This window comes from Pan troglodytes, chromosome 14 (genome assembly GCF_028858775.2).
Source record: "Pan troglodytes isolate AG18354 chromosome 14, NHGRI_mPanTro3-v2.0_pri, whole genome shotgun sequence".
In the NCBI taxonomy this organism is placed as follows: domain Eukaryota; kingdom Metazoa; phylum Chordata; class Mammalia; order Primates; family Hominidae; genus Pan; species Pan troglodytes.
In genome coordinates this window covers 116,117,236-116,131,536 of record NC_072412.2, presented here as the reverse complement: position 1 = coordinate 116,131,536, position 14,301 = coordinate 116,117,236, and the positions used below count along the sequence as shown (strand labels likewise).

Genomic DNA, 14,301 nt, shown 5'->3' with positions numbered 1-14,301 from the left:
AAACATCTGCCTAATCATCCATTCAAAGAAAAATACCTGGCAGAAGAGATAACACAATGTTTACTCTTTTTAGAAGAAAAAAATAAAATTAAGATGTAGGCTGGCATCTGAGGCTAATAAGTTAAAAATAATCACCCAGCCAGGCCTCCCAGCCCCTTCTCTGAAAATGCTGATGATCAAGGGAGGAAAGATGAGTGGTTTTATTTTTTTTTTTTAATCTGTACTTGCTGATTTTTCACAATAAATATGTATTACTTGTGTAATTAAATATATATTTTTTCAATCAGAGGTTGTAAATAGTTGATTCTGAGGCTGGCTGGGAGATGGCTGAGGTCTTCAAGGAAGCCTTTTTTTTTTTTTTTTTCATTTTAAAGTTCTACTTTCTGTTGCATCAACATGTTTAGCCTTTATGGAAGCGCACGGCAGGCCTCCTGGATCCCAGAGTTGGTGTATAAGGGCCATTTGGCTTGGCTGAGCAGGCTTTGAGTGGAAAGTGGGCTTTGGAATCTGTTTACTTAGACTAGAAATATCTCGGTTCAGTTTGCAGGGAAAAAAGGGGCTGTTCTATGATATATTTGGGCAGGGGCCCCAGTTTAAGCTTTCCTTTAAATACAAAAAAAACCCCAAAACCTTTAAAAAGTGTTCTGCTCACATAAGGCAGAAACCTGTCCAGCCCTGAGCTGCCTGCTCTTGTCTGCTAATGAGCAGGTAATAAGAAGTGGAGACGTCCTCCAGGGAACCTCCGGCTTCACTTTGGTCTGAAGGAGCTGAGGCCATGCTGGGAGCTGCCCAAAGGAGACACCTGGGACTCCCAGAACGAGGTCAGAAGGGAGCACAATGTGAGAAGTCTTAGAGGCTGGCACCAGCCAGGTAAGAGCTGAGTTTGCTGCACACACACACATGCATACACGCACACATGCACACACATGGTGTACACTCATGCACACACACACACGCACGCATGTACACACACACACAGTGCATGCTTGTGTACACACCCCTGTGCGCACACGTGCATAAGTGCACACAGTCCAGGCACACGCACCCTTTCCAATGTGCTTCTCTCAGTGGACAAACCTCTGGCTTTGGTACTCATAGCAGCTCATGTATCTTAAGAGAATTGCCTGGACGAGAGGCTGACCTGGAGAAGGGGCTGTGAGGGCTCCAGATAGTAGCCAGAATTGAAAAAAGAGGAACTAAAATAACGGCTGGCTAGATACTTGTAGCCTCCGCCAGAGCAGCTTTGAGAGAGGCCACCGAGGGGGGGGAGGAAAATGACTTTTGCTGCTGCAGTCTGCATCCAGGGCTCTGCCCTTGTCCTCCCTCCCACGTGGCGCTCGCTTGTAGGGAATGCAGAAAATGCATCCTCTGGGGCCACCCATCCTCACGGACAAAAGAAGGGTGAGCCAGGCGCTAGCCTCAGCACTGCTCTTGCCATCTGCGTACCCACTGGGGACGGTGGGGCAGTTGCTCTCAGCCAAGCTGTCTTCTCCTCTCCAAAGTCAGCTCTTATTATGCTGAGATACCAGCAGCCCTAGTGGTACCATATGCTTGTCACCACACAGAAGGGATCAAAGAGTATTTAAAGTGCAGACGAGGCACACAGCTGTCTTGGTTTAGGTCCTGCCTCCTAGACGGCAGTCAGGGCACATCTGGAGGGGGCACATCTCCAGTACAAAGATGTGTCTGCTCACTTATCCATTGTCAGGGACAATGGGGACTTTCTGTTGTTCTCAGAAGTCAAGGTACTTCTGGCCCATCTGTCCTGACCCAGGAGCCGTCTCAACCCATGCCTTTTGGGGATGTCAAGTTCCAGGCTTGCTGGGGCTGTCAGCCATTTATGTAAGCAGAGAGTTATGTGTGCAGAGGATAATGTCTGCTTATCTCGTGACAGTCATTTGAAACCTGATGCTAATGGAACAGGGGATGCCTGACCTTTCTGGATACTGTGTAATCATGCCCTTCACAAGGGAGAGGCTCATTTATTTTGAATTTAACAACGGGAGTGAAAAAAATAGGAGCAACCAAAGCTTACTTCCTCCATGACACAGGGGCACCCTGAAGGTCACTGTGAAACAAAAGAAGGTTGCTCCAAAGTCACCTTCCATGATAAGCTTCTGGAAAGGTAGAAACTGTGCCTGTCCCTGCCCAGGATTTAGCATCCTGTTGCTCCAACTTATCATAGCAACAATACCTATTAAAATGCCAATACTTGTTTATCTTTTCCTTCCTTTCCTAGAATCCGGATTTTTTTTCCTGTTGTTTTGAAAGATTAGCAATCACTATGTAATTTATATTTTATGTTGTGTATATATATATATATATATATAATTTATGAAATATTTAACATGCTGGGCATCCAATCCATATAGCTGGAGTTATGACAGTTATAATGCATATAAATAAACTCACTGGAGGACCCACTGTCCTCAGTGAGACTTTCTTTTCTCACTACAATAGTACACAGATGGTCCCTGATTTACCATGGTTAGACTTAGGATTTTTGAGTTTTCGATGGTGCAAAAGCAATATGTATTCAATTCACTCTTTGATTTTTGGTGGGGTTACATCCAGATAAACCCATCATAAATTGAAAACGCACTTTCAACTTACAATATCTTCATCTTACAATGAATTTATCGGGACGGGACCCTATTCCAAGTTGAGGAGCCTCTGCTTTAATAGGCAATATTGCAAGAGACACTATGGTGCTGTGGTCTCTCCCCTGGAGGTTAAGCTAAACCTAATCTGGCCAAAGCTGAGGGTTCTCTATTTTATACCCAAAGGCGATCCGGAAGGGTGGGCGGTGCCTTCCCAGGTCCTGGTTGTGCACCTTCTCCTGGCTTTCAAAGTATCCACAGGCTCTCTATTTTATACCCAAAGGTATTCCAGAATTTTCCTCATGAATATATATCCATTTTAAGCCAGCCAGTTAATAGGTATTTCTTCAGGGTATTCTAGGTTCCAGATAGATTCTAAATAAGATCAGGATTCTAGAGAAAAGTCTTCCATATATTTAGACTTCTGGTAAACCCAAAGCAGCTGCACCTTTGTGTTGGTGTTGTACCTAGTAAGACGGATAACAGGCAAGTTCGTCCTGGTTACACTCCTTACAAAGGCCTGGTGGCAAATTAATGAGCCCTTTCTGGGTGGAGGAAGCCCTGTGCCCAGCATGTGGCTCAGTTAGCAAAGTGTAAGCTGTATTCCAGCTCTCACTCGCTTCCTGGGCCAACTACCCTTGTGCAGTGCACACCCTGAACTGCCCTGTCTGATTATTCTTACAAAGGCAGCTGTTCTTGCTGTGTCCCCAGCAGGGTGTGGTTGGGGAGGGGAACTGGGCAAATACCACATACCATGAGGAAGGAATATCCGATCCACAAACTCCGCCACCCAGCTGGGCAGTGTGGGATGGAGACATCCTGACTGTGGACCGCGATGGCGACAGCTGGGGCCTCACACACAGAGCAGCGGCTGATGTAGGGCTTGATCTCGTCCTCGGCCACAGGCATCATGGGCAGCGGCGCAGTGGTAGAGAGCCAGTAGGACTTGTCGTTCCGGCTGGCATAGTAGCAGACATCACCAGGGTTGCAGTACAGGAAGGGCATGGTGCTGAACCGCGCCAGGCAGGAGCCCGCCAGCCCTGTGGAAGGAGGGGTCATGAGATCACAGTGCAGTGTGGCTAGAAGACGCACCTGCCAGCCCCAGCCAGGCCCAGGAGGCTGTGTGTCACGGACTTGCCCCAGGGCACGTGGTGGAGTTCAGCCACCTACTGGAGGGGCCAGGCTAAGGCTTCCCAATTTCTTTCTTTTTCTCTTTTTGATCAGACTCCACTGGCATTTTGGAACAGCTCTGTTCTTCTACAAGTTCTCACACATACTGGGCCAAGTTGGATCACCAGGGAGTGGCGTCTTCATGGAATAGCATTTTGGGTGAGCCTTACCTTAGTGGGGTCTTAACAGCACTGGCCCCAAGAAAACTCTGATGGCCTCCGAGGGGTCGCTCTTTGACCCCAAGGAGCCACCCCAGAAGGAGTCCGGGCCCTTCTCCCTTCCATGTAGCCTTATTGCTTCTGGAGACTAAGATAGCCTTTATCTCCTGGCCACAACGAATGCTGCAGCTAAGCAGGTTTCCCTCTTCACATGGATTGCTGAAAAGCTCAGACCCAGAAGTGCAGCCACCTTTAGCAAACATGCCCGGTGCTAGGCCTGCCTCCTTGGCCGTGTTCCTAGGTCTATTTTTGGCCCTTATCCTTGGCGGCCTTTGCCCCATTGTTCTTTAGAAACTCATTGTGGAGGTGGGGCGCACAGGCAGGAATGTGAAGGCACCATGAGCCAGCTCCATGCTTCCCGGGGGCAGAACGCCTGATGTAACCTGTACCGAGGAGGCAGAACACAGCCAGTGTCCCAGAGACCCTTCCCGTCACCCCCTCAAAGAGGACCTCAGACTAAGCTACCTCCACTTGTAATTTGTGTGTATTGCATTTTCTGTATTCGAAGTCACGTTAATGCCTTTCAAAGGCTTCCTTAAATAAGAGCATGCACACGTGTCCATGGGTCCCTATTCCTCGGGGGGGTGTATGGGAGAGTCTTACATGAACCCCAGCCCCTCATGGCCCCTGCCTGACTCCAAGTCTACAGAACTTGGGTCAAAAACAAGAAGGAGGTGAAGTAATTGGTGGTCTCCACTGGAGAGGGGTCGGGGGTCAGACGGGTCACATGGGAGCCTGCGGAAGTCAATACCAGGTTAAAAGGCAGGTCCCTGTATTAAGGTCCTGAGGTTTAAGGGCTTTGTAAGGCTTCTGCTTCAAAGGCCGTTTTAATCTTTCTGCACTCGAGGAATGTAGATGGACCCTTCCGTCAGGGGAACTTATCAGCCGTGGAGGGTTTGGGAGTCTCGCTGTGGCCCTTTGATCTTGGCCACTTCCGGGCCAGCCCTGAGCAGGCAACGGGGGCCAGGTGGGAGGTACCTACCCAGGTCCTGGTTGTGCGCCTTCTCCTGGCCCTCGAAGTACAGCAGGCTGTATCCACTCCAGAGCTTGTTCATGCCCACCGGGCACATGGGCTCCTGGTCCGTCTGGCTGTGCTTCACCAGGAGGTAGCCGATGCTGACGCTGCGGCCTGGCATACCCGGCAGGCCCGGGCTCCCTGGACGGCCTGGTGCACCTGCAGCCCGAGAAAGAGAGAGAGTGGACGGCCTGGTGCACCTGCAGCCCGAGAGAGAGAGTGGACGGCCTGGTGCACCTGCAGCCCGAGAAAGAGAGAGAGTGGACGGCCTGGTGCACCTACAGCCTGAGAGAGAGAGAGAGAGTGGACGGCCTGGTGCACCTGCAGCCCGAGAGAGAGAGAGACAGAGTGGACAGCCTGGTGTACCTGCAGCCCGAGAGAGAGAGTGAGTGGACGGCCTGGTGCACCTGCAGCCCGAGAAAGAGAGAGAGTGGACGGCCTGGTGCACCTGCAGCCCGAGAAAGAGAGAGAGTGGACGGCCTGGTGCACCTGCAGCCCGAGAGAGAGAGAGACAGAGTGGACAGCCTGGTGTACCTGCAGCCCGAGAGAGAGAGTGAGTGGACGGCCTGGTGCACCTGCAGCCTGAGAGAGAGAGAAAGTGGACGGCCTGGTGCACCTGCAGCCCGAGAAAGAGAGAGAGTGGATGGCCTGGTGCACCTACAGCCCGAGAGAGAGAGAGTGGACGGCCTGGTGCACCTGCAGCCTGAGAGAGAGAGAAAGTGGACAGCCTGGTGCACCTGCAGCCCGAGAGAGAGAGAGAGTGGACGGCCTGGTGCACCTGCAGCCCGAGAAAGAGAGAGAGTAGACGGCCTGGTGCACCTGCAGCCCGAGAAAGAGAGAGAGAGCAGCTCCCTTGACAGCCGCCCCACAGAAACCTCGGGACCCAGGAGTGCAGGGCAGTTTCCAGGTGCGCCTAGAACCATCGCTCTCCTTCCCCAGATCTTGGGGCTCAGTCTGTTGAGATCAGGAGACTCTTGGGAAGGATTTGATCTACACTTTGTGCTCAGTAGCATGAAATGATGGCAGTGAGGGCACTGGGCACAGAGGAGGGGTCCTTTCCATAAAAGACTCAGTCGGCCATAGGTAGGCGTGTGCCCCTCAGGGTGTGCCCAACGTGCCTGGCGTTGAAAGTGTCCGGAGGAGTATCGCAGGCCAGCCCCCACCACCAGCAGTGGCCTCCCTCCGCTGGACACTTCCAGGAGACGTGGCTCATCGCAGGCCATGCTGACTGCGCACTTGACCACAGCCTGGGTTAGAATGTTCTTTCTGCGTGCAGCCTCCTGTAACTCCTACTCGAGGAGCACACGGGGGTGGCTCATCTGCCTCCAGCACAGCAGCTCTGTGAATATTTCTCAGCTATCCCCGGTGACCCTTTCTCCCATTGTCCCCTCCCCTTCCAAGGGACACCCATGGTCATGGCCCTTTCTCCCAGGACACTTCCCCTCCACCATCCCTAGCTTGTCTCCTACCCTGGGCGGGCTCCCATTTGCTGGCATTTGTTTTCAGGTGCACCCCACACTACCCATAATTTGCCGGCTGCGGATCTGTCCCCAGGGGCAGGGGATAGCTATTTCCTTTGATTTGGACACCAATAGTACTACCCATGTTTAATTTTCTTTTTTTTTTTTGAGACGGAGTCTCGCTTTGTCCCCCAGCCTGGAGTGCAGTGGCGTGATCTCAGCTCATTGCAACCTCCACCTCCTGGGTTGAGGCCATTCTCCTGCCTCAGCCTCCCGAGTAGCTGGGACTACTGGCGCCCGCCACCACGCCCGGCTAATTTTTTGTATTTTTAGTAGAGACGGGGTTTCACCGTGTTAGCCAGGATGATCTCGATCTCCTGACCTTGTGATCCGCCCACCTCAGCCTCCCAAAGTGCTGGGATTACAGGCGTGAGCCACCACGCCTGGCCCCTATGTTTAATTTTAATTTTAATTTTAATGCTCAGACCATTGGCTCAAACTGAGCTCAGGTTGATTAAGACAAATTTTGAGGTTTTTTTTTTCATGAATAGCTGTTATTCCTGGTCTATTTCATTCTGCATATGTGCAAATAATTTTAAAAAATAAGTAAGACGACCAGGCACGGTGACTTACACCTGTAATCCCAGCACTTTGGGAGGCCAAGGCAGGCGGATCGCTGGAGGTCAGGAGTTCAAGGCCAGCCTGGCCAACATGGTGAAACCCTGTCTCTACTACAAATACAAAAAAGTTAGCTGGGTATGGGGGCACATGCCTGTAGTCCCAACTACTTGGGAGGCTAAGACAGGAGAATCGCTTGAACCCGGGAGGCAGAAGCTGCAGTGAGCTGAGATTGCGCCACTGCACTCCAGCCTGGGTGAGACAGAGCGAGACTTTGTCAAAAAAAAAAAAAAAAAAAAAAAGACAGGGCTTCGCAGTGCGGCTCTTGTACATTTTAATAGTCGGTTTCTTTTGGCTCCTTGTCTAATCCTGACCCTTGAAGTCCACTGATCCCTGCCGCCCACTCCACAGCACCGCAGGTGTCCCAGGAAAAGGAGGGAGGCTGTCCCGGGACTCGGGGCCAGGTGTTCTGCTGGGCACAGGAGTGTAGCTGCTACGCCCAGATTAGGAGCAGGAGGGTGGGGCAGCGCCTCATTTCTGGCTTTTCTGGGCTCTCGTGTGTCCCTTTCCTGCAGACCACAGTCTTGTGAGTCAGACCCAGAGCACTAGGACCTGGGAAGGTCCTTCCCCACTGTCACTCACCTTCTTGGCCAATCGGCCCCTGGTGGCCTATGGGTCCTTCATCTCCCCGGAAGCCGGGAACAGCAGACACACCACCTCTTCCTTGGGGCCCAGCTTTCCCTGGAGCCCCACGGAAACCTGCAAGCCACCAAAGAAGCGTTATGGCTGGAAACTGACCACGCCTGGCACGGCTGGCGATCCACAAAGAGAACACAAGAGGACGCAATGCCAGCAGGCCCTGGCCTTGCCCGGGCAGCCCCGAGGGGCTCCAGGCCCCAGCTCAGCACTCTACCTGGTTCTCCGGGGGGGCCCTGGGGCCCCATCTCCCCCGGTGCCCCAGGGGGGCCTCGCCTCCCCTGGGGACCCACTGTCCCTGGTTGGACGGCAATCTTCTGGGGGATTCCTGCAATCCCAGGGGCTCCCACAGTCCCGGGGGCACCTGGAAGGGAAACAGAGAGGCCCCAGTAAACACACAAGGTCGTTCCACTCTCTTGCTCCGAGTGCTACTGCGTTTCTCACCAGGGAGGCTTCTTTTGGAGCTTCCCAGACAACTGTGCTTTCTAGAGATGAGCCAGACACTAATGAGCCTGAGCCGTGACTCAGCGCCTGCCGTTTGAATATTAAGCTTTCCATTCCCCAAGGTCCTGTGACAACATCCGAGGCACAGCCTTGGTTTCCTCCCTGCTCTTTACAACATGTGACCCATGCCAGAGAGGATCCTGGCCGTGTGACCTCCAGGATGTCCCCAAGCCTGGAGAGGCTGGGCTGAGCCACTAGCTCTGAAGATACCAGACGGTCACTTACCAGGGAATCCTGGGTCTCCCTTGGGTCCCTTGGGGCCTCTGTCGCCCACCGCCCCGGTGGGTCCAGTGTTCCCCATGAAGCCTTGTTCACCCCTAGGCCCTGCAACACAAACAAGATGTTAGGGACACGAAAGTCTGTGGGGAGGGGGCTCCTCTCACTGTGGCCAGGGCTGCTGGCCCATGGCCATGGGCGCTGTTACCTTTTTCTCCTGGGAGACCGAACACACCAGGCCTGCCCTGGGGCCCGGAGTCCCCGGCCCATCCTTTGGTCCCTGGGGTTCCTGGAGCTCCTGGGTTCCCTGTGTCACCTTTGCTTCCAGGAAGAGCAGCAGACCCTGGTGGCCCTGGTGGGCCCCGATAACCTGTTGGCATTAGGGACAAGAAAGGAGGGTTTAAACAGGACCCCAAGGCCCCTGGGGGCAGTCAGGTGCACCGTCACCCATTCAGGCGACAGTTTCTGGCAAGTTTGTGGCATGGAATGACTTTGTCTATGTTTTTAAAAAATTGTCGTAAAATACGTAGAACATAAAAGTTACCATTTTAATCATTTTCAGGTGCACTGCTCAGTGGCATTCAATATATTCACCTTCACTGCTGGCCAGCTCCAGAACTTTCTCATCCTAAACTGAAATCTGTCCCCGTTATACACGCACTCCCCGTGTCCCTCTCCCCCCAACCCTCAGCAACAGCCATTGTACTTTCTGTTTCTATGAATTTGATGACTTCAGGGGCCTCGTATGTGTGGAATCACAGAATCCGACCTTTTGTGACTGGCTTCTTTCACTCGGCAGAATGACCTCAAGGGTCATCTAGGTGGTAGCAGGTGATAAGAGTGCCTTCTTTTTAAGACCGAATAAAGGCTGGGCAAGGTGGCTTACACCTGTCATCTCAGCACTTTGGGAGGCCAAGGTGGGAGGATTGCTTGAGGTCAAGAGTTTGAGACCAGCCTGGCCAACATGGTGAAACCCTGTCTCTACTAAAAATACAAAAATCATCTGGGCTTGGTGGTGGACACCTGTAATCCCAGCTACTCAGGAGGCTGAGGCACAAAAATTCCTTGAACCCGGGAGGCGGAGATTGCAGTGAGCTAAGATCGTGCCACTGCACTCCAGCCTGGGCGACAGAGCAAGGCTGTCTCAAAAAACAAAAAACAAGAAAACAACCAAACAAAAAAGACGGACTCCTCTTGTACTGGGTGGATACTGACTGCATTTTGCTTCTTAATTCCTCTGTTGATGGACACTCGGGTTGCTTTCAGCACTCGGTGCTTGTGAGTAGTGCTGCTGTGAACCTTGCACAAATACTTGTTTGACGGGTGACTTCATCTTTACACCATCTCTTTCCAATATTCAGCTCGTTCGTGATTAGGAAGTGCAAATTAAATTTAATACTTGTCTAAACACAATACAGTGAGGAAGAAGAAAGCCGTTCATACTGCACATTTCTGAGTCCCCTGCAGTTTGAATATCTGCTATTACAGCAAGTAAATGACATGGCCTGTGTCTCAGCTTCCCGGGGACCAGGTCGTGCAGGTGATGGAAATGACACAGGAGGAGCCATCATGGCTCCTGCCTCTTTGACCGGAGTCTGGGCACAGCGTGGAAATGAACGTCTGTTCTCCCCCTACATTAAGCGGGCCATTGCCAGCTCCTGCCCCTAGAGATGTCGAAGCACAGATGTGTAAGTCCTGCTTACCTTTCAGGCCAAATATCCCTGGCGCCCCTTTGTCACCAGGTGCCCCAGAGATGTTGGAAGGGGGTGTGATGCCAGGGAACCCCTGAAGTCCTGGACTCCCAGGTGGGCCTCGTTCCCCTTAGGATGAAAACAGAAGAAATTATTTTCAGCATTAGCACCCAACTTTTCAAATCTACTATTTTCCCTCCACACCATCACCTGTGGTGGACCAGAGCCTAGTGAGCGAGACAGTGATGGGAGGTGCCCTCAGGCCAAGGAACATCTCATGGTGGGGCTGGGGAGGCCCTCAGGGTGGGGTTGGGGGGGCAGGGGCTATGTGAACCCCTCCCCCACCCCAGCCTTTCTCCTGTGAGGAGCCCTCCACTGGGATCCTGTCTGCCTGTGCTCGACTTCCCCAAGGCACTGCCCGATCATGCTTAGATGGAGCCTCAGCACCAGGCGAGGCACAGCTGCTCAGACTCTGATCCTGATATGTGTGGACAGTGGTCAGCACAGGTGATGGACAGAAGGTTGAAAAATTGCAAATGAGGCTTACAATTGACATCAGTATTGTCAACCCTCCCTGCGGCTGTCCTCCAGTGCCTCGGATCCCAGCTTGGATAGAGTTGGTCCTCACTATTCACAGATTCTGTTTCCCAATTTGTCCACTCACTAAAACTCACTTGGAATCCCCCCCAAATCAACACTGGCATTCACAGATATACACAGAGGCAAAATGAGTCCCAGCTGAGGTCCGGCAAGGTGACGCTCCTGCCTTCTTGCTGCAGCTCATACTGTACACACGTGTCCTTGTCTTGGTCTCTGTAGTGCCCTGTTTTCCACATTTTTGTACTTTATGCTGGTGATTTTGCTGTTTCAAATGCCCCCCATGTATTGTGTTGAAGTGCATCCTACTGTTGGTAAGTGCAAGAAGGCTGTGAAGTCCCTTATGGAGAAGCACATATGTAAGAGAAGCTGCATTCAGGCACGAGTGAGAGTGCATGTTGACTGTTCCTGAATCAGCAATCCACACTAAACAAGGTGCCGTTACACAGAAAACCAGCTTATATATTGATCATTGACAAACATCTTGTGAGCAGAGGCTTGCAGGAACTTAGCCTTGTATTTCCCCTAGGAGCAATGGTTCAGTATTCACTAAGTCAGTGTTCTTGGTGACTTCAGAACATAACTACTGTGAATAATGAGAACCAACAGTTTTTGGGTCAAAGGCTGGAGCTCTTTGGCACTAGTAGGAGAGTAAGAGGGAAATGGCCACATAAGGAAATCTGTGGAAATTCCACTCCTCCCTGTGCTGTCAGCCAACAAGACACTAATGGAGCTTTATGTGCTGTAGGGCAGTGGTGGGTAGAAATCAGTGTGGACTTGAGTCTGGGCGGATTAAGTCTACTTTCTCTCCTAAGCACCTTCAGCCTTTTGTTTTTCCTGGGGCTGGGGACCAAGATTAGTATTAGAACCCTGCAAAATGTCAGAATGTCCAAGTGGGCAAGGAGGGCATCATTTCTGCTCTGCAGGAAATAGTGAGCTGGGCGAAACAGTGCAAATCTATAAAAATGAGAAAAGGTAGCAACAGTGGTTTTCTGTTTCCGCTCTGGCTTTATGACTAATCTACACGCATCAGCAGCAGGAAGAGATTTTCCCTTTGGAAGATCCTGGTATCCATTATCCATCCCAGGGGAAAGGATTCCATTCATGCGTGCTTCCAAGTAGGACAAAACAAACAGCAGGATAAATATTTAGAGAGGTGAGGCTTGTCTCACAAATCACAGACAACACGCAAGTGGGTTCATTAGCCCTGAGGGCATGAGTGAGCCACCATCTGTAGTTTGATATAAAATGACACCAATTGAACTGCTTCTAGCTATTGTCACAAAGTACCCGAAACAGATGGTGAGTGTCAGTAAATAATGGCAGACTCCTGAGTTAGATGATCCAGTGCAATCCGCAGACTGGCAGATTCCCACGAAAACATAATTAACTTAACTGCAGTGATGAGGACTGTTAATGAGAACATTTAGCAAACATGAGTCAGTTTGCTGGAATCTAGACGGAAACCGCTATGATTTCTCAGTAGCCCCCATGGATCGTCCTAAGTACTGACATAAAAGAGTCTCACTAACAGGGGTTCCGTGAAGGCCCATGTTGCATGATTCAAGGCCAAATCAGGAACTGATGCTTGAATATCAGCTGCAGAAATAGGTGAAGTTGCAGATTCTAGCTTCAGTGAGCTGTGATACGGTTTGGCTGTGTCCCCACCCAAATCTCATCTTGACTTGTAGTTCCCAAAATCCCTACATGTCATAGGAGGGACCTGGTGGGAAGTAATTGAATCACAGGGGTGGCTATCCTCATGCTGTTCTCGTGATAGTGAGTTCCCAGGAGATCTGATAATTTTATATGGGGCCTCCCCCCACCCTTTACTCGGCACTTCTGTCTCCTGCTGCCAGTGAAGAAGGATGTGTTTGCTTCCCCTTCCGCCATGATTGTAAGTTTCCTGAGGCCTCCCCAGCCATGCAGAACTGTGAGTCAATTAAACCTCTTTCCTTTATAAATTACCCAGTCTCTGGTATTTCTTCATAGCAGCATGAGAATGAACTAATACAAATGAGATGCAACTCATGCAAAGGAAGATGACGGATTCAAATTATTCCCATATTTTCAGAGAAGAGTGTGTGTCCTGAATGACATTATGATCAGTGTGTGAACGTCATTACGGAAGGTCATCTTTCCCTCATCACTAGCCAGAGGCAGTGGCCTCATATGCCAAGGCCCAATGGCACTGGGCAGTGTCTGCCCTGGCCTCCAGGACCTGCTCTGAAGTCATCTGCTCATGGGCCCACTGTGACGTTCATGCAGGTCAAGGGTGGGGGCATGGCTTGCAAAAGTCAGCATGCCGCACGGTGGCTTGGAAGCCGGGGACACCGTCCAGGTCCCTGGGATGGAATGCAGGGAGCGCCACAGGAGGTCACGAAGAGTTTTGATAAATGGGTCCCACACAGATCAAATGTGTAATAAGGCCATCAATGTTACCTTAGGGGTGTTCTGAGCTACACGTAACTCTCCACTGATGTCAGAAAATTATCCTACAGTTTCACAATATTCTTCTCCAGCAAGTATTTGCTGAGCACTTACTCAGGGACAAGCATTTTGCTGAGGTATTAAGTGGAAAATAAATGAGATAAATCTCTCTCCTTGGGGATGGAAATCTTAAATCTTTTTTGTGGTCAAGTACAGGGCCTGAACATCATGCTGTGTGAATCAAACGTTAACAATGCATGGTCATACAAAATGCTAGCAGCTGTGTTCTGTGAGCCCCATCTATGGGCCACTGTGTGCACCCTGTCGAAATCCCATCTCAGTTTCCTCCGCCCTTCCCTGTGCGGGATCTCCTCTCCACATCTCCTGGCCAAGTCTTCCCCGTTGCTGCGTTCCCAGATGCCTTTCAGGTGACAGACTGGTAAACTGATCATCATGACACTCTGAAAACAACGCTATGTTTCGAGGCCTTTAAAGATAGCAAACATTTATTGCTGGCCTCCTGTGTGCAAGAGCTTTACCTGTAGTATCTCATTGTATCCTCCCAATACTCACAAGTGCATTTTTATTTTCATTTGACAGACAAAGCCAGAGACATTCAATACCATGGCCAAGGTCACATGGTGAAAATATGGTGCACGTGAGACGTAGAACAAGAACCCAACAGGTGTCTGATTTAAAGGTCATGGGCATGGTCAACTCTACTGCTGGGCTCCTGGGAGGATTATGCTGGTGGACTGACCCCAGATCCTCACCCCTGACTGAGGCTGTGCTGGTGGACTGACCCCAGATCCTCACCTCTGACTGAGGCTGTGCTGGTGGACTGACCCCAGATCCTCACCCCTGACTGAGGCTGTGCTGGTGGACTGACCCCAGATCCTCACCCCTGACTGAGGCTGTGCTGCTAGACTGACCCCAGATCCTCACCCCTGACTGAGGCTGTGCTGGTGGACTGACCCCAGATCCTCACCCCTGACTGAGGCTGTGCTGCTGGACTGACCCCAGATCCTCAGCCCTGAGTGGAGGTTGTGCTAGTGGATTGACCTAAATCCTCAGTCCTGAGTGGAG

At 51.2% G+C, this 14,301-nt stretch overlaps 1 protein-coding gene across 2 annotated transcripts in view; it reads right to left on the bottom strand.

Annotated features, from left to right (window-relative positions):
* The window catches only part of COL4A2 (collagen type IV alpha 2 chain), a 207,688-nt gene that overhangs the window by 1,435 nt on the left and 191,952 nt on the right, over positions 1-14,301 (bottom strand). Inside the window, exons 41-47 of one of the 2 annotated variants that reach the window (XM_001136859.6) lie at positions 10,201-10,317; positions 8,706-8,867; positions 8,507-8,605; positions 7,995-8,141; positions 7,724-7,840; positions 4,971-5,162; positions 3,354-3,640 (exon numbers count right to left, since the gene is read on the bottom strand). In XM_001136859.6, coding sequence (XP_001136859.4) covers positions 3,354-3,640; positions 4,971-5,162; positions 7,724-7,840; positions 7,995-8,141; positions 8,507-8,605; positions 8,706-8,867; positions 10,201-10,317 — 1,121 coding nt within the window. Of the gene's footprint in view, positions 1-3,353; positions 3,641-4,970; positions 5,163-5,247; positions 5,782-7,723; positions 7,841-7,994; positions 8,142-8,506; positions 8,606-8,705; positions 8,868-10,200; positions 10,318-14,301 lie in introns of those variants that run through there. The other variant, XM_063792318.1, reaches the window with a different exon arrangement.